The sequence below is a fragment of the Hippichthys cyanospilos genome, chromosome 21 (assembly GCF_059441005.1).
Source record: "Hippichthys cyanospilos isolate Australia breed blue-spotted pipefish chromosome 21, RoL_Hcya_1.0, whole genome shotgun sequence".
Lineage (NCBI taxonomy): Eukaryota > Metazoa > Chordata > Actinopteri > Syngnathiformes > Syngnathidae > Hippichthys > Hippichthys cyanospilos.
In genome coordinates, this window is record NC_142389.1 from 2,609,734 (window position 1) to 2,630,498 (window position 20,765).

At 39.5% G+C, this 20,765-nt stretch overlaps 4 protein-coding genes and 3 non-coding genes across 10 annotated transcripts; 2 read left to right on the plus strand and 5 right to left on the minus strand.

Moving 5' to 3' along the window:
* Window positions 1-209: 209 nt before the first annotated feature.
* Window positions 210-7,036, plus strand: clic1 (CLIC family member 1). Of its 2 annotated transcripts, none has more exons than XM_088405202.1 (7): window positions 210-822; window positions 1,063-1,116; window positions 3,084-3,193; window positions 3,285-3,410; window positions 3,488-3,594; window positions 3,664-3,845; window positions 4,510-7,036. In XM_088405202.1, exons 2-7 carry the CDS (start codon window positions 1,075-1,077, stop codon window positions 4,669-4,671), a joined length of 729 nt encoding a protein of 242 aa, XP_088261328.1. In that variant the 5' UTR covers window positions 210-822; window positions 1,063-1,074; the 3' UTR covers window positions 4,672-7,036. The 2 variants fall into 2 exon arrangements, with proteins under 2 accessions (XP_088261328.1, XP_088261329.1); XM_088405203.1 differs by having other exon boundaries at window positions 1,066-1,116.
* A 541-nt stretch (window positions 7,037-7,577) lies between these two features.
* On the minus strand, window positions 7,578-9,790 carry LOC148406139 (prostate stem cell antigen-like). The gene is made up of 3 exons (XM_088405584.1): window positions 9,534-9,790; window positions 8,808-8,927; window positions 7,578-7,789 (listed from the first exon to the last, which is right to left on the minus strand). Exons 1-3 carry the CDS (start codon window positions 9,580-9,582, stop codon window positions 7,578-7,580), a joined length of 381 nt encoding a protein of 126 aa, XP_088261710.1. The 5' UTR covers window positions 9,583-9,790.
* A 2,919-nt stretch (window positions 9,791-12,709) lies between these two features.
* ddah2 (DDAH family member 2, ADMA-independent) lies at window positions 12,710-17,096 on the plus strand. Of its 3 annotated transcripts, none has more exons than XM_088404955.1 (6): window positions 12,710-12,963; window positions 13,379-13,827; window positions 14,725-14,913; window positions 16,027-16,146; window positions 16,302-16,445; window positions 16,522-17,096. In XM_088404955.1, exons 2-6 carry the CDS (start codon window positions 13,528-13,530, stop codon window positions 16,639-16,641), a joined length of 873 nt encoding a protein of 290 aa, XP_088261081.1. In that variant the 5' UTR covers window positions 12,710-12,963; window positions 13,379-13,527; the 3' UTR covers window positions 16,642-17,096. The 3 variants fall into 3 exon arrangements, with proteins under 3 accessions (XP_088261081.1, XP_088261083.1, XP_088261082.1); XM_088404957.1 differs by lacking the exon at window positions 12,710-12,963 and adding an exon at window positions 12,972-13,052; XM_088404956.1 differs by lacking the exon at window positions 12,710-12,963 and adding an exon at window positions 12,986-13,128.
* Window positions 17,097-17,899: 803 nt separating this feature from the next.
* rps5 (ribosomal protein S5) lies at window positions 17,900-20,709 on the minus strand. The gene is made up of 6 exons (XM_088404958.1): window positions 20,621-20,709; window positions 19,866-19,969; window positions 19,417-19,626; window positions 18,533-18,661; window positions 18,101-18,199; window positions 17,900-18,010 (listed from the first exon to the last, which is right to left on the minus strand). Coding segments are annotated over exons 1-6 (612 nt in total). The 5' UTR covers window positions 20,622-20,709; the 3' UTR covers window positions 17,900-17,941.
* LOC148406142 (small nucleolar RNA SNORA3/SNORA45 family) lies at window positions 18,273-18,402 on the minus strand. The gene has a single exon (XR_015864083.1). It is a non-coding gene; the product is annotated as a small nucleolar RNA SNORA3/SNORA45 family (small nucleolar RNA).
* LOC148406143 (small nucleolar RNA SNORA3/SNORA45 family) lies at window positions 19,245-19,377 on the minus strand. Its single transcript, XR_015864082.1, has one exon. It is a non-coding gene; the product is annotated as a small nucleolar RNA SNORA3/SNORA45 family (small nucleolar RNA).
* On the minus strand, window positions 19,696-19,828 carry LOC148406144 (small nucleolar RNA SNORA3/SNORA45 family). The gene has a single exon (XR_015864081.1). It is a non-coding gene; the product is annotated as a small nucleolar RNA SNORA3/SNORA45 family (small nucleolar RNA).
* Window positions 20,710-20,765: the final 56 nt, after the last annotated feature.

The window sequence follows — 20,765 nt, forward strand, 5'->3', positions numbered from 1 at the left end:
TCCATCCATCCATCACCCCTAAAGATAGATAGATAGATAGATAGATAGATAGATAGATAGATAGATAGATAGATAGATAGATAGATAGATAGATAGATAGATAGATAGATAGATAGATACGCAAAATTCCCAGTTGTAAGCATATATTCGTTTCTCATATTTTGCTTGCTAACAAGAGTGTGTGTGTGTGTGTGTGTGGGGGGGGGGGGCATTTCTAAATATAATTTGAAAAACACTGGATTAACTGCACATTATGAGTTGTAACTGGAATTCTAAAGTCGTGTAAATTTAAATATTTGAGTTGAATAAATGACCGTTTTTAACGTAAGAGAAAACAGATGTTTCGAGTCGCAGGCTATCAAAAGTTTAAAGTTTTTGAAAACTGGATTTTTAACTTCACGAACTTAAAAAAATGTGCCAATTCATTGCCTCAAATATTTTTTATTTCTGGCAACTTTTTCGGGGGTTACAGTGTTGACAAAAATGGCCAAACACAAGCTAAAACTGTACGAAAAATAACATTTACGTAAAAAAAAAAAACCGCGCAGTTGGTTTAAATATAAATCGCAAATCTCTTTTCCTTGCTCTAAATTAGATTCACGAGGCGTGACTTAGGCCGGTTTCTTTAAGTAACTACATTCACGTCTTTTGTGATTGTTTGTTTTTGTTTTTTCCATTCTGCGGCGAAGTTGCAGAGGCGGCCCGGCGGCCTCCAGGAAATGGCGACGCGATGCGTGTGTGCAACCCGAAGAGAGGACGCACCACTGGGAGGAGAAACTAGCAGCAGCAACAGGCGTCAGCAGCTTCGAGCAGCGCTTCGAGGTAAGCCGACGCACACGGATTTTTCCTTCAAATCACCAGTACCCGTCGCGAAGAAAACCCGACGTTTGTCGTTTAACCCTAACGCCAGTCGGCCAACTTGTTTTATTGTTGTTTAGTAGCCGTTTAATGTCTGTTAGCGGAAGATGGGCTTGGCTCTCCTCCGGTTTCGAAATCCTTCTCCTCCGCTTTTATGTTGTCGTTTGGCTGACACCTTTAAACGTTTTTGACGTTCTCTTTTAGCAGAAAAGAAAGATGAGCGAGCCCAATCCGCCCAAAGTGGAACTTTTTGTCAAGGTAAGAAGACTTTTTCTATTGCACGCACATTGTGTGACGTCATGGTGAAACTGCGCGACGCTGATTCATTTTACTTGTTCTGAAATGTCATCTTCACATGGGTTTTTACTTTAAGCGTAAAATGAGGCAGAAGTGCGTCGGTGTCAGTCAGAAAGCCTCTGCTGACTCACTAGCTTTATAAACCACTAATCTTATTTAAAGCATATTAACATTAGACCCGGATCTATATTTAGTACCGCAGCATGCATGCAGGCTATGCACAGCGTATTAACACGTTTATGTCTCATAAACGAGTTGTACGCTCATATGTTTTGCACAAGTTTCCATAATGATTCCTCTGTGCGAACATGCGGTACACCCTCTACTTCCCCCCCCCCCTTCTCTCCATGGAAGAAAGATGCTGTTGTAACTTCTCAGAATAATGTTGCCGCTTCAACTTCCTCTCCTCCATTTCAGGGTGTCGTTTCAAGATTCTTTTCAAAACTGGAAATCAAAAGCGGTTCAATAGGTGTTTACATTTGAGGTAGTTATAGTTGGTGTCAAGTTACTTGCATGGTTAAGTGGTTTTGGATAAAGCGTGTTGGAGGAGATATTCGTCTGCGGGGTTTCTATATCGCGTAAAGAGATGGGGGAGTTTCGGCAAAAAAAATGGTGGGCACCTGGACTGATAACCACTCGAAATCACAAGCAAGTGAGTGAAACTTAACCTGTCAGGCGAGTGACCTGCAATTCAGTCAGTGACTAAAGAAAACACGTTGTTCATCTTTCAAAAGAAACCCGATAGGCCCGTTCAATAACTGTAAATGGTTATCTAATAAAAATAACAATACAATTGTGATTATTTGATCAACCTTATGTAGCTTCAGAAGAAGGGTTTGAATCAGAAACGGCGTCTGAAACCGATTTTTTTGTAATCTCATTTTATCTATGTCTTGAATTACAGTTGAAAAATTCCTCAAAAAACAACAAAAAAATCAAGAAGAAAAAGAGAAGAAGTAGTTTCAAGCACCCACCCTTCCCCAAGAATGCTTCCTCATACAATGAACATTTCCAAACAGCTCTTGGGGCGTGAATAACTTCAAATGAAAATTCCTCATGTTAGTACAGTACCAGTTAAAAGTTTGGAAACAAAACAAAGAAACATTCAAATCCAGCTTTCTTGGCCTTCCTGTGTGGAGTTTGCATGTTCTCCCCATGCCTGTGTGGGGTTTTCTCCAAGCGCTTCCTTTCACATTCCCCAAACTTGCATGGCAGGTGGATTGGACATAAGAAATTGTCCTTAGCTGTGATTGGGTGCGGGAATAGCTGTTGGTCTCCGTGCGCCCTGCCATCGGCTGGCAACCAGTTGAGGGCGTTCCCCGCCTACTGCCCCAAGTCAGCTGGGATAGGCGCCAGCAGGCCTGTGACCCTTTAGCGGCTCTAGAAAATGGATGGCTGGATACTAATATAATGTTATATTATTAAGTCTTTTCGCGACAAACTTTATGCAGTGAAAGAAAAATATCCCCTGAGAGACAGCCTATTCATTTGTATCTACCTTGTGTCCATTTTGTCTCAACAAGACAACAAAGTTACTTGCATCCCAGCCAAACACGAGACATCGTTGAAAAGGCCGGGAAGTCCTTTAATGAGCACGCTAGTAGCACTTAGGAGACTAGCTGGAATGAAAGCCGAGTCTTTTTGATTTGCACGTTTTTTGGAGCAAATGATCAAATAATCTCATCAATATTTCTTCCTAATGTCAATGACTTAAGAAGTAGTATTTTATAATTCGGAGTTTCAGAATGACACTGTTTCCAAACGGTTGTCTTGTACTGTGTATTTTTTTGATAGGTCAACACTGAATAAATGGCATTAAATTTAATACACTCGCTCGCTATTTGAAACTGAGAATTGTTTTCACTTAGGGCTTCACTTTGATCAATTCTAACAATATTAAATTCCGTGTAAAACAATTTGTCTTGCAGGCAGGGAGCGACGGCCAGAGTATTGGCAACTGTCCCTTCTCTCAGCGTCTTTTCATGGTGCTTTGGCTTAAAGGGGTCACCTTTGATGTGACGACGGTGGACATGAAGAGGTGCGAGTTTCATATGGAACATTACGGTGTGTTTTGAGCGGATATTTTTTCAATCTCTCATCCTCCGCCTTCTCTCCCGGTCCAACGAAAGGAAGCCGGACATCTTGAACGACCTGGCTCCCGGCGCCCAGCCCCCCTTCTTATTGTACGGCAACGAGGTGAAAACCGACACCAACAAGATCGAAGAATTCCTGGAAGAAAATCTCTGCCCTCCCAAGTAGTTGGCTTTCATTCGCCCGTTCGGTCGTTCCCCGTCTTTAAACGCGGTTAACGCGAGGAGCGTTTGTCCTTCAGGTATCCTCGTCTGGCGGCGCGCAACCCCGAGTCCAACACGGCCGGCATGGACGTGTTCTCCAAGTTCTCGGCTTACATCAAGAACTCCAACCCTCAAAGCAACGAAAGTGAGCAAAAGCCGTCCCCGCCGCCGTTTGTTCTCGGCGTTTGATAAAGCTGTCGCTCCTCGCGCTCAGATCTCGAGAAAGGCCTTCTGAAAGCTCTGAAGAAACTCGACGACTACCTCGGCTCCCCGCTTCCTGACGAGATCGACCAAAATAGCGCGGATGAAGTCACTTCCTCAACTCGCCCCTTCCTTGACGGCCAAGATCTTACGCTCGCCGACTGCAACTTGCTTCCAAAGCTTCATATTGTCAAGGTGACCATGACTTTTGCAACTTTTTATAGGGCAGATTTTAGTTTTCATTACTTTTGGTCCAAATGAATAAAACACACACACACACACACACACCTCCGGAAAGGAGATAATATGTGACAAGCTGTTTTAAAAAACGAAAATTCAGTTATTTTATTTCATATACAGTACAGTACCACAAAAATGGACAAATTTACATCAATTTAAATCTTGCTTGGTCCCCATTTTGGAGAAAATTGTGGTTAAAGTTATGGCACAGTTATGGTTAAAGTTATGGGGGGGGTCTGTGAAATAATTTAGGGTACTAATAAAAAAAAAAAAAATCCATTTGTGTTCATTTTATTTTATTCCATATTAAATTTTTGGAGAAAGCTAGCTAATGCTAGCTAGCTATCCTGATAAAAGCATGTTAGCAATTATGCACATCATCTACAGTACTAAAGCCTTATTTTTATACACTTGACTACCATTTTAACCTTTGGGCTAATGGGAAAAAATAATGGAGGGCGTTTTTGGAGAAATCTCACATGTTCACATGAAACACATGCAATTTTTTTCAACAATTTATGCAACTTATTAAAAGGTCGTTGCAATTCCTTAGGCTATTCCTGTCAACTTTTGACAACCTTTTTATCAGTGCCTCATATATTTTATTTTTTTTTTCCAGGTTGTGTGTTTAAAGTACCGAAAATTCAGCATCCCTCAGTCTCTGTCCAATCTGTGGAGGTACCTGAACGCAGCGTACGCCCGGGACGAGTTTGCCTCCACCTGCCCGATCGATGACGAGATCCACATGGCTTATTCTTCTGTGGCCAAAGTTCTCAAGTAGGCTTTGGGGGAAAAAAAAATATTGGTTAAATTCATCAATTAGAAGTATCGCATCTAGACAAGTGTACAAATGAGCAAAATTCCAACGCTTACGTTACATAATCTGAGTTGCATCCGATCGCTTTGCCAAGTCAAACTGCCGTTGAAGCTTTTTTTTCCGCGTTTAATGTATTCGGTTTCAAATGCAAGCATGTGAGCTCCATGGACAATTTTATTGAGACATATCGTACTTATCAAGTTATATCATTCTTGGTGGTGCCGTGACAAGGCGTCCCAATACTTTTGTCCTCATTGCGAAGCAGTTGCAGCGCACATCTCTGCATGCATGCTTTCGTACCCCTGAACTTCCTGCTTACTTGTTTGTTCCCTTACAAAAAATACAGTCAACCTCCCAGATATGATTTACAAAAATCAGCAATATAACCACTTAATATTTGTGCGCGTTTCCGGCATTGTAGCGCACAATAGGGAGAGAATGCGCAGTCATTCAGAGACACGGAAGCGTTTCGAGAGCTTGAAGCTATTGAACTGCTTTCCTTGCGAGGACTTGTGAATGACTGGTGGAACCTGCTCATGCCAGCGCCTTACCCAACATTTTTATTCCATCACTCACACGTGGAGGACGTTTTGTGTAGCTTAAAAAATGGGAGTATCGGGTCCATACTAGGTTATTTGTGAGAATGTTATAAGAGATGTACAAAAGGAGGATAGTGTAATCTTCGTTTTGATGTGTGATTCTGATGTATTTTTTAGCCTTAAAGGGACAGTGTGTAAGACTTTCATTGAAAAGGAATCAAGTAAATGATAGTAAATTTCAAAAACTTGGAAATGAATGTGTTCTTAAAGACCAACAGGATGTTTGAAAAATCTTCATAGGTCTAGTTATCAAATGATATTACATGGTGGGTGGCACTTCTCCGGAGGCGGCCATGTTTGTTATAGTTATGGACAATTGTAAATGCAGCACCTCCTGCTGGCCGTAATGAAAAACGCTCAAAATCTTACACGCTATCCCTTTAAAAGAACGAATTCAATTCCAAACAAATTATCTTTTTTTTTTTTAATCCAGATATTTACTCCCAGGTACTTATTTCATTTCCCAATTAATAAAATAATTAAGTACCGTTTTAAAATCAAAATCGGCAAAGTGTGCTTTGCATATAACAGTAAGAGTAACACAATCGTTTTAGTTTTTGCAATATTATTTTACTACAAGCTATAAAAAATGCAAATGCATCTTTTTCTCACGCAACTTTTTTTTCTCTTCAATTTTCAGCGCCGCCCTAATTGAATTTAGCAGTTAGCCTTATTCTAAAACGTTGCGTGTGTCACATGATGTGAAGAGCAACAGGAAGTTGACAGTTGCGGCTAAAAATAATAGCGGGAAGTTTACGAGATGAACTTGAAGATACGTGCGCTTGAGTAAAAGGTCTCTTGAACAATAAATAGCGCATTTGAAGACTTATGCTAACATTTGGGAGGTTTTTTTTAAAAAAAATTTTTAAGGATGCTGGAGGGTCAGTTAGTCCATATTTATGACAATGAAGGAATACATTGAAAAAAGGGATTCAGTCAAAAGTGTACTATATATTTCAATTTCTGTTTCCCTCAGAACACTCTGATGGAAAAATATTTGACTTGAGCGTTGTTGATTGGGATACTTGACTAGATTTTGCGTAAGCAGTTGAAATGAGCTGAAAAGTGACTTGGGAGTTACTTACTTGTCGTGGCAGCTTTTTAGCAGCCATGTTAACTTTTTTTTTGGGGGGGGGAGTTTAAATTTTTATTGAGTATTTAAGGAGTCCAGTAGAACCTCATGTTTGCCAGATGAGGTTCATTCAAGAAAAATCCAAACCACCCAAGTGCAATTCAAGAATTAAAAAAAAAAAATCTGTACATTTTTTTTATATCTGCCTGTTTTGCTACACAACTGAAATTTGAGAAGGTGACCCCTGCTTTCATTTTTTTTTTTTTTTACTTGACTGAACTGTTTCCTCAATTAATCATTTAAAGGGACAGTGTCTTAAATATTTCCAGGACTTTAGTTTGGATTTCTCTATGTACTGTAGTTGAATAAAGTTTCAGGGAGCTACTGTAACTAATGTTACTTTTTTTTTCACCCCTTTTAACTTTTTGTGTCTTAATACGTTGCATGTTATTTTTATGACACCAATTTACGTTTCAGTTTGTTAATATCGGTCTATTATTGACCTTTTCTTATATTTGTTCACAGAAAAAGTAGCCATGAAGCAATTGCAGTGTATTGAAATCAATTTTTCCATTCCATGTTGACGTTTGTATTTCCAAAGCCACATTTCATTGGTGCATTTTAAAAATACGCCCAATAAAGTTTTATTCAGAAATGAGGATTGTCTGAGCCTCTATATATGCTATTAGCTACTCTTTTGTATGCTAGTGGGTATGTGAACTTGATTTTCATTGATTTGTTTTTTTTTTTTTTTTTGGTCTACCTTTGTCAGCCAGGATAGGCGTCAGCTCCCGTAACACAAATGAAGACAAATATGATTGAAAATGCACATAACAGTACATGAATTTATTTATTGTCACAAATGGTGCAAGGTTAGATGACCCAAATGCAAAACTAAAGGCAATGCATTTGCAAAAACAGCTTCATAACAGTTTCGGTTGACCACACAAGCAGGCAATCAAGGCAGATGTGTCCCAGAAATGTGAGGTGGAATACAAATTTTGCGCAAATATGTATTGTATATACTTTAGCAAATACAAGTTAACAAGTAAATATTTACATTTAAACAAGTAAATATATACATTTTGGCAGCAATACGCTAAAAATGCAGTCTAAGCATCGAGCAAATGTAATTTTCATCAACATATATATATATATATATATATATATATATATATATATATATATATATATATATATTAGATCAGCAGGAGGCGGAGTGCAGGCAGCAGACAGAGTACCACTCCTCCCCACTTGGGGGCACCGTGCGCGGAAGCCCCGTTACACAAATCGCTGTTGCAGCACACGCTGGTGTAGTTGTATTCAAGTCCACTGGTGTATTTTTTCCCGCTGATACCGCACTGGGTGGGAAGAGCGCAGCTCTTTTCGTATAAGGTTATTTGAAGTACACCTATGGATGCAGAAGCAGAAAACGTACATTTGGATGCGTTATTCGTCATCTTGTTTACGTATGAAATTACGCGGGATGATTCAAGATCACAGCGCGATATTTAATTTTATTTATTTATCCATGATTTATTTTTATTTTTATTTTTTTACTATTATTTAATTTAATGTATTTATCCATGATTTTTTAAAATTTTATTATTTATTATTTTATTATTATTTTTACTATTATTTATTTATTTATTTATGTATTTATTTATTTATTCCATTACGTCTGTTGTTGCCTAACTTGAGTCACAAAGTTGTGTTCGCTGAGTCGTAAATCGCTACTCCCAATACAAATAACAGAACGTTGTTCTAAAATCACATTCGATCGCTGTTGACGTATTGCATGCCGCCTGCTTTCAGGGTTTACTGTAGCTAACATAAATAACAAAAATTAGCCGCTAGCTAGCAATGCTCGAGGGCTACATTCTGTCCGGCAAGAGAAAGACACTTTAAAAAACGTCAAATTACTCGCTTTGATATTGAAAGCCTGAGAGTTGCCATTCCTACTGATCACTTTTGAACAATTTAGTCTTGCGTGTTTATATTTGCTATTCACAAAGCAAAAAATAAAAATTTCTCGATTTTTCTTCGAATACCTCAATACTCAATAGCTGCAGCTCTACAAAGCGAAAACAGGATGCTCTGATTAAAAACCGTGATGTTATTGGTCCGGTCCACTTGGGAATACATTTTCCTCCATAAGGCCCTCGAGCTTAAGGTTTTTCTAGTAAACAAAATTATTGCAATTATTCATGCTGCTGACTCCTCTCATTGGAAGAATTCATACTAATGTACACTTACAGAGCTTTGTCTTTGAATCTAAAGGCAACACTGAGCACAGCAGTACAATGGCGTCAACATTTGCCAATTCAGACCATTGGTGACTTAGCACAATGAATCTTTTCTTCCATTTGGTCAACAAGAAGGCCACAGTTTTTACACACGCACACACAAAAAAAAAAAAAAAACGTCACCTCGTTTTGCTGTCGCGACGCTGGACAGGCAGAAATGTCCATCCGCGCACTCCTCGGGAAACTTTAAGCAGTCCAAAGGCGAAATGGCAGGAAAGACACAAGTATAACACGTCAAAGAAGCTGAAAAGTAGCACAAACACACCGTACTTTCAATTTCTAGTTGCTTACTCGCGTGTATTTATTTACTTTACATAAAATTCAGATGAAACTTAAATAAAGATCAAAAATACAGGGCATTAAAAAAAATCAATGTATTCATTTTGAATGTGTATATCTGTTGATTTATGTACGTTTCATTTACTTGATTACTTACTTATTTTCTTTTAGATTTTTTTTTTTTTTTAACAAAAAATGCAACACAGCAGGATGGATCAAACAGATCTAGAGTAAAAAGTTAGAAAGTACATTTATCGGTTACAAATGTAGGGAGTAAAAGTAAAACATCATCGAATACATATAAGAGAAAATTCTACCCAAATACAGTCAAATAAAAAGTTATTTGTACCAATACTGGTATTCAACATGAATGAATATATGTATTTAGCTGGTGTTAGTCATATACTTATCACCAGGAAAATATAAACTGTAATATTCAGCAATATATTACTGAAAGAACGTCGGTATTGCACTGCATCCTCTAGCTTAAAAAAAACCTAATAAGTAAAACAATAAAACAGTCATACGTTTTAAAGAAAAAAAATAATATATAATTTTTTGTTTACTTACTCGCCAGGGGAAGACAAAAAAGAAGCAGGAGAAGCTGCGAAGCAGACATGATGCTTTCTTCTCGTTCAACGAGTAGCTCGAGTGTCTCACGTTAAACATCTGCAGCAACTTCCAAATTGTTTTAAATTCAATTTGTCGCTACTGCTGGAAGTGCACACCCCTTTTCTTTTTGTTATTCGGACTCTCCCAGCTCTTCCGGTGAGTAGTCCATGCTCAACATATGCGCTTCTTGAAGTGTGCGTCTCTTCCTGAGCAAGACGCTTGTGACGTTTCATTAGATATCATCAATATTATCAGTAAATAACGACATGAATGATAAACATTGCATAACAAATGTGGTAGATAATAAAAGAAGTGCAACATTCTTAAATGTCTTATTAACTTGTCATATTAACTGTTTACACTCGCACTTTAACACGAAACGAATGCGCAAACTACCAGGGTCCAATACGTCAGCGCATCCGCCATATTGGATGTGTCAAGTCACCTTTAAAATAATACAAGTCTACGAATTGAATTTAATAAGGCGAAAGCTAACAAAAGTTCTTGCAAATCATTCGCTTCTGCCATACACACGTACGCATTTATCTTTATGATGAGTGTCCGCAACAAATAAACAATCTTTTCGGATTCCAAAAATCCTAGTGTGTACCAGGCTTAATTGAATTTGTTAAGGTATTTATGATCAGCTGACAACGGCTTTAATTGCTATGATTAGGGCTGGAAATGTACTCAGGCAATGATAGCGTTTTATTTTGTTACTATTTACTTTGTGTATTTTTCGATTTGTGTTGTAGTACCATCGAAAGCACGTTTCTGACCTAAATTCTAATTTGCTCTTTGCAATTTTATTCATTAAAGTCTGTTTTTTTTTTTAATTGCACTTTTCTATTATAATATTGGAGAGGGACAAGATAAGTATTAAAAAATGCTTTCAGCATAGTTGGTTGCATAGGGTTTTTTAAAGTTTTTTTTTTTGTTATTTTGCTTTGATTTGACATGTTATGAAAGTTTTTAATTCTGCTTGATTACAGTAACTGTGCACCATACAATACACAAGGTCAATTTTGGAATTTTCAGGCATATTTCATTTCTGTAGGACTCATTTTCTCTGGCTTTGGAGTTCCCCCTAATGTCAATACTTTTTGCAAAAAGAAAAATCATCATTTAAAGAATATAACAATGGGCCCCATAAGAAAACCTGAATGCGCTGCATGTGCATTCCATTAATTCACACCGCAATGTCAAATATTATGTGGAATTCTGTCTATGATTATTGGACATGGTCTCAACAGCGTCGGCATGTTAAAAGAATCATAAATATTCCAAACCCTCTGTTAGACTGAGAGTAATACGAGAGAAAGTCATGAGATAGGAATGTCTAGTTTAACAAAATTATCCTTTCATTGGAATGGGAGACGTGAGGCTAGCATGTTGAGTGGTCCGCTGACTGGGGTCTTGTGATAGGACCAGTCAAGTGGCTCGGATTGGGTAAGCTGTTTATCACTTAATTAGATGTGTGGAGAAGAACAGGATAAGATCATGTTAAGCGCAAAGATTCACACGGCTTGTTGACAAAACATTTTTCTCTAGAAGCCGTGCAGCCCTGAGATAAGTGAATGAACTTCAGGGATGTGTGAAATTTTAATAGGGATTTTAATCTGAATGATGTTTAATGCCATGAGAAGAAGAAGACAATTTTCTTTTCAAATTAAGAGCAAATTAACTGGAACGTGAAGCACGTTATTTCTAAACTATGCTGTAGTGACATGAAATGCCTTTGTGATTGTTGGGAGTACGGTATTACAAAAGTAATGTAATTATTGTAATGCATTACTTTTTGCTGTAACACGTTAATGTAAGGTATTACACATAAAAATAATATTTTACTCTGCATAAATAACGTGTGCTACAATGCATTATAATATATAGCCCCAAATAACGCTCCTAAACCCTTTAAATTTATGATATTAATTGAAGAAGTTGGACTGCATTAAATTTGAAGAAAAGGCAAACATAAATTAGAGGGAACACGACGTAGTTTGCTGGACGATAAAGCCACCCCAAAGGGTTTCGCAAGTTCTTTATTGCTGTTTAGCTGCATGTCTGTTGTAGTACTATGAATGACCTGTATGCGGCAGCATACACTGTATCAATCGCAGGACACATTTGGTCAAACAAAGTCACACTTTTGGATAATTTGGAATCTTTCACTTAACATTTAAGTTTTGGATTCTGGGAGATTTCTCCGTGCTAATATTGGCCAAGACTTTTATTGTCATTTTTAAAGGAGCAATGTTGGTGTTGTTCATGAGATGTTTTGTTTGGCTGAGGGATCTTAATGGACAGATGGTGTTCTTTAATCCTGTCTGTGCCCTCTACTTGCCACCTTTTGTCCCCCCCCCCCACCCCATCGCGGACCCGCATATTATGTTTTATCTGTTTTTATTATTTCACCCTTTTATCCATGTCTTTCCGCTGTTCTGGACTTAACCGCAGTCACTCGGAAAGAAATTTTTTACTGCTGTAAAAAGTAGTACCACTTAGTCACGATAGATATAGTAATATTATAAAAAGTAAACTAATTCATGCGTATATTATCAAATACGATATATAAATGTTTCTCCCTAGACACACACAGCCCGTAATGTAGCGCAACATGTTTATCCAATAGTGCAGCACCATTTGACCCATTTGGGAACAGCTTAAAGGATTAATTTTTTGTCATGTCAAGGACGAAAACAGACAACGGTTCCAAATAAACAGGCATGAATATATGAGAAGTGACTCAAGAGAGTTGAGAAATATCTGACAAGATGAAATTGAAATGAACAAATAAATAACTAAATACAGAAATAAGGAATTGTAATAAAAATGATTTATGTACAGTTTTGTTTGTTATTTGCTATTGTGTATAAATTTTTAGTTTGTATTTGGAGTATTTGCAGACGGCGTTCAGACAACAAGTAAGTTTGGAGGTATTTAAAAATACGTTGGAACGTACTAGTATTACAAAAAATAATAATACATTGTCAAACCCACGCACAAAGGACGTTTATCTGAACCCAATAACGTCTCGGGGTTAATCTGTCAAAACACAAGAACACTAAACCGGAAATGACATCTCAAATGACCAAATTTCATCATTAGCTCGACGAACGTTAAGACTCACTTGCGGTAAATTCACGTTTGTCACTGCGCGGCGCGGGTGAGACTTCGAGTCTCAACTCAAATCCGAAAATTAGATTTCGGGAAGCCGAAAAGTTGTTTTATTTTGAAGCGTATTAAAGGAAGTAGCAAGTTTTAACACGGCGGTGGGCGGGAGGAAAGGAGTGAAAAGCAGAATAACGGGAAACGGCCCTGTTTGGGAATACTGTACATCAAACAGTGGCGAACGTTGCCCAACGTCTTCCCTGCACGCTTTGAAGTGGTAAGAACGTTTACCTTCATATCTTTGTTAGTTTTTTTTTCCCTCCTCTTGTTTTTTTCCACATATCTTAATATAAGGGTTGTGAAAGGGTAAGAGTTGGGCGTCGCACTAGTTGAAGATTGCTAATTGTCTGCACCGGTGCGAAACTAAAACCCTAACGAACGGGTACAAACATTTGAACGCTTTTTGCTACTTTGATGGGTGAAACTTTTACTTTAATTAACCCTGTGAAATCCTTTAATCCACTTCTTCCATTAGCAATGAATTTGGATTGGTAAAGCTTTTCAAAAGTGTATACTTTGATGCAAAGGACGATTGTTTTGATTTTCACGGAATTCTCTTTGAAATGGGACAAAGCCCACATTTTTAACACATCTGCCTTTGCTCTAATGAAAGTTAATATCTCTTTCCATAGGTGGGGAACATCTGCTTCTTTGAGAAAGAATGCACAAAAGGAAGTAGAGAGTGTCTCCATTTGATCCCAGTTCACTCCAACTCCAACAGTGAAGAAGTTGTTCCTCCTCTTGGCATTTTGTCCAGACACCCATACTCTGCTCCACAGAGATGGCAAACATGTGCACGTACGGCCACTTCACCCACGCGGTGGTGCGAGGCATCCCAGACTCCTTTGGGAAGGTGGTGGGAGACAACGGCGAGAATAAGGAGGTCTCGGTGGACCTGGCCAAGGCCCAGCGTCAGTTCGGATGCCTGACGGGAGCGCTGAGGCAGAAGGTGGGCCTGCAGCTGATCGAGATCCCCCCCGATCCGCAGCTGCCGATGAGCTGGAAGATCGAGGACGTGGCGGTGATCCAAGGCGACACGGCGCTCATCACTAGGCCCTTCAGACAGCAGAGGCGCTGCGAGGTGAATGCGCAGAACCTCACATTCCGCTCGTGAAAGGTCAATCGTCGTGAAAACAAACCGGGGATTAAAAAAAAAAATAATGCAGGATACTTAAATTGTATACTGATGGACCTGCAAGGGAAGTCGTCGGTTTCCTTGAAAAAATAAAACAAGGAAAGCATTCAGAAGCTTGCAGCTGTGCCATCATGTGAAGACAACTTGACATACTGTAAGTGAACAGGAACTGAGAAATCAAGATGTGGATCATTGCCAGGTGGATTTTTTGGGGGGAGGGGCAGAAAGAGCTATCTAATAAAACCAAAAATCCATCAATGACACAATTGGAATTAATGAATTTTTTGTCTTCTATATTTTTAACAGGATAAATTTAAAATTAAATAAATTGCATAAAGACTTGCAGTCTTCAGTGATGTCAATTTTGAGGAAGATGCGGTGTAAACTTAAATGATATTACAACACTAAGTGAACGTGTCGACTGCACGACCTAATTAAATAGATTGATAAAATAAACAGTTGAAAATTAAGCATTATATTTATTTTGATCAAGTCAATCTTCCAAAGTAAATATACCGATTTGCATGCTTTTATTTTGAAGTTTGCCTTCGCAGCTGTGATGGCGCGCGTTAGTTTATTGCCCACACATAGCAGCCAATATCAACATACCGCCATTAAAAAATAAATCACACTCAATCACTGATGAACTCATTCGCTGCCAGCCCAGTAAAAACGGATCTTTGACGTCTAAAGCCGTCATTGGCAGTGAATGAGTTGAAGGCGTACGCAGTCCTTCTGCGAAATGGTTAGATATGACATAAGGCACTTTGATGTCTTTGTTATTGTGACTTATGAAGCAGACTGGATGGAGTAGATAACGTTTTTTTTTTTTTTATCCCGCAGGTTGAGGCGGTGCGCAAGCTAATGTCGGAGCTCAACCTGACGGTGGTGGAAATGGGCGAGTCCCCGGGGGACTCCGGAGAGGCCACTCTGGAGGGCAGCGACGTGCTCTTCACGGGGAGGGAGTTCTTTGTCGGAATCTCCTCCCACACCAACCACAAGGGAGCCGAAGTGCTGGCGGACACTTTTCGGGTAAGGGCAGAAGGCTGCTAATCAGAGAAAACAAGCCCATTTGTACGGAATGGCACGTGGCCGACCATTATACAGAATTTCCTTTGCTTCTCTTAACTCTTTCAGTGTAATGAAGACAATATGTATTTTTTTTTTATTAGTAAGCCAAATTATTTTACGGACCCCCTGCGGTCGGGCCACTGACCCCGGGGGGTTCCACAAGCCCCACTTTGAGAACCCCTGTTCTAAATGATTGTATTAGCATAGTATAACGGAAAGCGTCGTTTGTATTAGCAGTTTAAAAAGTGAGTCAATTGCACTGACTATGCATCAAGTGCAAGATTTAATGATTTTGTTTTGTTTTAATTTGATTATTTGTACAGTTGAATGCAACATAAAATTGAATGAGCAATGCAGGGGAATTATTTACGGGACAAAAAGCAGCTGTTCCACGACCGCATATTTTAGAGTCATTAGTATGAGTCATTTGAACAGATGAAGCACTGCTGAATTGTTTTAGTAATGGATGGGTGTGTTTAGGCATTTGGGGGCCCAGGGTAAACCCCTCCATATCTGCGCCTTGCAATGACATCAAAACAAGTCGAGCTCATGTCATTTAAGTACCTCGGTCCAATAAAATTAGGATCAATAATCGATTACTTATCGTAATGAATTGTTCAAGCATTCGTTATCTTAAGTAACTGAATATTTTCATATATAATGCGTTTAATGTCAGACATTTTCAGACCCTCTTAATAAGCAAAAAATATAGACATTTAGTACATGGGATTCAATGTCTGGATTCTTAATTTAAAAAAAAAAAAAAAGGGATTTTCGTATCTGAAGACCCATCTTTCTCCAGCCTTACACAAATGATCTAAATGCTAATCTAATACTGAGTATCACTGACACATTAGACGTAAAATATATATATATATATATATATATATATATATATATATATATATATATTCAAATTGCTATAATCAAATAAAATGCTATTACTCAGTTCTTATGAACTGAAATCTTAGACGGACGGTAAATCTACCCTAGCCGTTACGTAATCTCAGCCGTGGCCTAAACTGCGCCGAAGCGAACGCATTAACAAAACATTTTCCGCTGCGATTTGTTCAGGACTTTTCTGTGTCCACCGTGCCAGTCTGCGGTGGGATTCGACTGAAAAACATCTGCTCCATGGGAGGCGCCAACACCATCGTCATCAGCAACAGCGACGGGGCCAAAAAGACTCTGCGGGTGGGTGCGTTTTTGGACGCGCGTGGCGGCAATATTCCTCTACTGGTTGAGCAAATGCCGAGAGAACCTTCACAGATCGTTTCAATAGTTTGAGATCCTCACGTCATCCAAAAAAAAAAACACATCACATTTTCCCATTACCGATGCGTGTCCAGATGATGGAACAGCTGACCGACCACCACTACGAGGTTCTGACTGTGCCTGAGCAATCTGCTGCAAACTGCATCTACATAAAGGGGCCGTCCAAGAGGGACTTCCTGCTCCACCGACCGGCAGAAGAATGCCCGGACAGTTTGCCTGTAAGTTTGCCTAATATGACGCAACAATCCAAAAATAACGAGGTTAAGAATTTCTAGTGACTCGTTTTGCGTCCAGGCCTTCCAGAAGCTGCAGGACTACACCTTCTTACCCACGGCCTGCAGCGAGGCCGCCAAGCTCGGAGCTTCTCTGTCCTCTCTTTGCCTGCTTATCAATAAGAAGCACACATATTTCTGATTATCAGCGTTCGGATACAATCAACGCTATCTATCACTGCGGGCTGGGTCTCTCCACAGAATGTTTGCGACCAAACTCCTCATTGTTGGAGGAAATCGTGAGTAAGGGTTAACTGTGCAACTTGCATGATTCACGTCAATTAGTCAACTCGCCACATTTTAAAGTCATAGTTCAGTTTTCTGCTCAGTCCGGTTGAGACTTCACTGGTGTCCATTTTTTTAGCGTTAACCTTGATAATTAACTATGCATTACATGCTTTGCACTATTGGAGGACTGCATCACACACAGGTATTTGAATGCGTTGGTTATTTGGTTTAGCCGAACAGGCATTGTGGCGGGTATCGGGAATACAAATTCGAATCATGCCTTTGTATAGTTGGAATTTGCTACAACTTTTGTACTGAATGATTGTAAAGGTACACAACGCCTATTAAAGTTTCTGAATACAAAATAAACACTTGGCTCCGTATTTCTACATTTCCGATTGTATACACTACTAATTTACATTATGAACAAACTAATGCAGTTAGTGTTATTGATTTCACAAAGCTCCAGGGCAGAATATGGTGAGAAATTTTCAGTTGACAAAATGTAGTGTAGCATTACACTGTAAATTCACATTTTGTATTTATTTAATCGCTTTAACTTTTATTCAACTAAAATGAATAAACAAAAAGACCAGACTGGCATTGAGGCCATCCAGTTAGGGCCCTTTCGATGAAAAACAAAATGATCACGTCAATATGAATACACTTCCTCATCCTGATATGATAGTTCATGTTTTGTGTGATTTTCAAATAAAGTATTTCAAAACTGGGGCTTGTTTCATCACGAAGCTCAGGTTTCCTAAACTACGTATGCTCTGCCCCTCCTTGTGGTGGAATGAGGAGTTGCAGGTTTAGCGAACACATTTTAGGTGGGCTGCACATTAATTCACGCTTTTATGAATATAAGGCCGTAGGAAAATTGATTCAAATCCAGCCTTCGTATCAGTGTCAGCCTTGCAAAGCACACCCTTAAAAAGAAAACCAGCAACAATATATGAATTCTGACTCAATTTAGTAACAAACGCATTAACTTGAGCCTACTCGTTTGCAAATCCTTAGTATCAATTTTAAGTATTTCCCCTACGAAGTTTCCCTAAGGTTAACATAGTGTAAATTGCAGACCCAAACAAACTAATGACGTATCCCGTAACTTTGTCACCTCTGAACATCCCAAACTAAGTAAGGTCTGCTAAAACCACAGAACAGGAAAGTGATGTATTGAAATTTATTGATTTGTTACAAAGAACCTTTGTTTAACGGTTGGACTTGGCAACTCTCTCCAACTCGTCTTTCTTCTTGATGGCGTAAGAGTTGGACGAACCCTGAAAAAGGAGACCCCAAGTTCCATAAATCACATCGTGCAGCAGGGATACTATATGAAAAGGTACAGCAACTCTACTACATGCACGAACCTTTGCAGCGTTGATGAGCTCATCGGCCAGGCACTCGGCAATGGTCTTGATGTTCCTGAAAGCAGCTTCTCTTGCGCCAGTGCACAGCAGCCAAATGGCCTGCAAAATTCGTCTATTATTACGAAGGGTTCCATGTGGGCACACATGGCCATGCAAACACAGGATGGCAAAGTGTTGTGTCTGATTTTGTGATTGGCTGGGCCACTCCAGACTACAGCCAACGAATAAGCACAGACATGTTCCTCTGCGAGTGCTTTAGCACACCAGAACAAAATATGTCAAGGCGTGACTCTAGCCTCGCTTTGAATCAAGAATAAAATAAACTTGGGGTATCACATTACAAGGGCAACTTGGTCATCGATCAAGAACCTCAATGCGGTATCATGTGAAAAGTTTGGTGCGGGTCTTTCTCAAACTGGCTGCTGGTGTCACCTGGTTGACTCGACGAAGGGGTGACACATCCACTGCCTGCCTCCTGACGGTACCGGCGCGACCAATACGGGTGGAGTCCTCACGGGGTCCACTGTTGATGATGGCGTTCACCAGAACTTGGAGGGGATTCTACAACAAAAAAACAGTATCGAATCGTTAGAATCCTTTCAGTAAGGCATTTAAAACTAATTGATTGTAGCCCTTCAAACATTTTCTTATAATGTAAATAATACTTTTTGTCACCATGAAATAGTTTAAACCACCTCTTATGTTGCGGATAAAGCTCTCCCATTTCGAAAACGTAAAATGCCTAAAACGGCAGCAAAGCACTATTCTGTAATCCTCACTATTTCTTTTTTTCATTGCTTTGACCTCAGCTTAGAAACATCAAAAAGCAGGTTTTTCCCCAGTGAATCAAAATGGACAGGTTAAAAATGTATAGATAAAAATAGTACTTTTAACAAGAAACTTAGAATTGTTTGTGTGCATTTTTAATAAATTAGGCGAATATACCATTAAGTCATTATCACATTCAAGAAAAACACCACAAAGAGCAATTTAACCATCTTTGTTTGAATAAAAGTTACTTAAAAACAATCTAAACTACAGTCCCTTTAAAAAAATATATATATTATTTCAAGACACACTTAGGATAAACAATTTTGTGGACTATAGTAGATTTCTCGGCACTGTCAAATTGCAATTCAAATGATCATGTGTCTAAGCTGGTGATTGGCTTAGCCACAGGAGACGAAAGCCAATGAATATGCAGAGACATTTCCTCTGCGAGCACTTCAGCACACCAGGACAACGGAGCAATGTCAAGGCGTAACTCTAGCCTCGCTTTGCAGAGATGCCGCCAAAAGTCAATTTCGTTATCACACCTCTCCAGTCAGCAGGTGGATGATCTCGAAGGCGTGCTTGACAATGCGCACGGTCATCAGTTTCTTGCCGTTGTTTCGGCCGTGCATCATCATGGAGTTGGTCAGACGCTCCACGATGGGGCACTGGGCTTTGCGGAAACGCTTGGCGGCATAACGCCCGCCAGAGTGAGGCAGGTATTTGGCATACTTCTCCTTCACGGCAATGTAGTCCTGGAAAGCAAAAGAACAAATTAACATGGCGTTTTTTTTTGTTTTTTTTTCAGCTGTCTATTAAGCAGACCATGTGTCTAAGCTGGTGATTGGCTGAGCCACTAGAGATGACAGCCAATGAATAGGCAGAGACAATTACTCTGTGAGTGCTCTAGCACACCAGGACAACAAAGAAATGCCCAGATGTGACTCTAGCCTCACTTTGGTCACGCAAAAAACTTCCAAGGAACTGCGCGCACCTGCAGGGAGATGTCATTGATCTGGACATCGTCGGTGCTCCATTTGCCAAAAAGCTTGATCTCAGGAGTCTCGGCCACAGCCGGCGCGGTCTCCCAATCGGTCACTGAGCACAGTAAATGGATATAGTTGACAGCGATCGCCTGCTTTATAGTGGTACATGGATGGATGGGTGCCACGCCAGAGAAAACGTGTTTAGTAAGAGTTGGAATATGATTGTATTTAATAGAACGGATGAAATTAAGATATGGTTTGCATAAATTCTATGACTGTTAAGTACAACTGTAACGCTACATTTTGAACTTAACATCGGCCACAAGGCGCTGCAGCTAGATCAACCAGTAAGTTAACAGTACATAATTGGCAAAATGTCTAAGCAGGGCCTTCGCTAGTCCAACACCGTAGCCATGAATTACCCCTAAAATAAGCCATAGCGAAAGATTTTCAATATATTCAAGGGCGAAACTTGTCATCAGCCCCAGTACAGTCAGAATAGGAGCGTAAAATCGAGAACGCAAAGCTATGTTAGCTACCTGCTTGTTAGCTAGCTTCCACATGGGCTAAGAATTAGCAACATGCTAGTGTTTAGCATAGCTATACTGGACGGAAAACTTTCGGTGCAAAATAATACATTGCACAGAATAAGATCGCTAGTCTCGACTTTTGAGGTCACCGGTAGTCATTATTATTTCAATTAACGCCGCAACATTTGTTATGTGTGCTCTAAAATGAATCAGAAAATTTATATTTCACTCACTGGTTTCTGACGGTCTGAAGCACACTTCTCAGAGACGGAAAAGGGCCTTCATGCGGCGCTGCTCTCGCATATCCGCTAAGATGGACACGTATTTCCGGTACAATATGCATGATGGGAGATGTTGTTTTTATACGTGGTAGGCGTT

What these genes read in the sequence shown, in the direction of transcription:
- clic1 (XM_088405202.1), top strand. Translation starts at nt 1,075, where the DNA reads ATGAGCGAGCCCAATCCGCCCAAAGTGGAACTTTTTGTCAAG. An exon ending in AAGTGGAACTTTTTGTCAAG is followed by an intron (nt 1,117 to 3,083) that starts GTAAGAAGACTT and finishes TTTGTCTTGCAG; the next exon opens with GCAGGGAGCGACGGCCAGAG. An exon ending in CAACCCTCAAAGCAACGAAA is followed by an intron (nt 3,595 to 3,663) that starts GTGAGCAAAAGC and finishes CCTCGCGCTCAG; the next exon opens with ATCTCGAGAAAGGCCTTCTG.
- ddah2 (XM_088404955.1), top strand. Translation starts at nt 13,528, where the DNA reads ATGGCAAACATGTGCACGTACGGCCACTTCACCCACGCGGTGGTGCGA. An exon ending in GGGCCAAAAAGACTCTGCGG is followed by an intron (nt 16,147 to 16,301) that starts GTGGGTGCGTTT and finishes ATGCGTGTCCAG; the next exon opens with ATGATGGAACAGCTGACCGA. An exon ending in AATGCCCGGACAGTTTGCCT is followed by an intron (nt 16,446 to 16,521) that starts GTAAGTTTGCCT and finishes TTTTGCGTCCAG; the next exon opens with GCCTTCCAGAAGCTGCAGGA.
- LOC148406139 (XM_088405584.1), bottom strand. Translation starts at nt 9,582, where the DNA reads ATGTCTGCTTCGCAGCTTCTCCTGCTTCTTTTTTGTCTTCCCCTGGCG. An exon ending in TTTTTGTCTTCCCCTGGCGA is followed by an intron (nt 8,928 to 9,533) that starts GTAAGTAAACAA and finishes GCTACTTTTCAG; the next exon opens with CTTCTTTGACGTGTTATACT. An exon ending in CGTCGCGACAGCAAAACGAG is followed by an intron (nt 7,790 to 8,807) that starts GTGACGTTTTTT and finishes CTGCATCCATAG; the next exon opens with GTGTACTTCAAATAACCTTA.
- rps5 (XM_088404958.1), bottom strand. An exon ending in TCAATGACATCTCCCTGCAG is followed by an intron (nt 19,627 to 19,865) that starts GTGCGCGCAGTT and finishes TTTGCTTTCCAG; the next exon opens with GACTACATTGCCGTGAAGGA. An exon ending in CCCTTCGTCGAGTCAACCAG is followed by an intron (nt 18,200 to 18,532) that starts GTGACACCAGCA and finishes CGAATTTTGCAG; the next exon opens with GCCATTTGGCTGCTGTGCAC.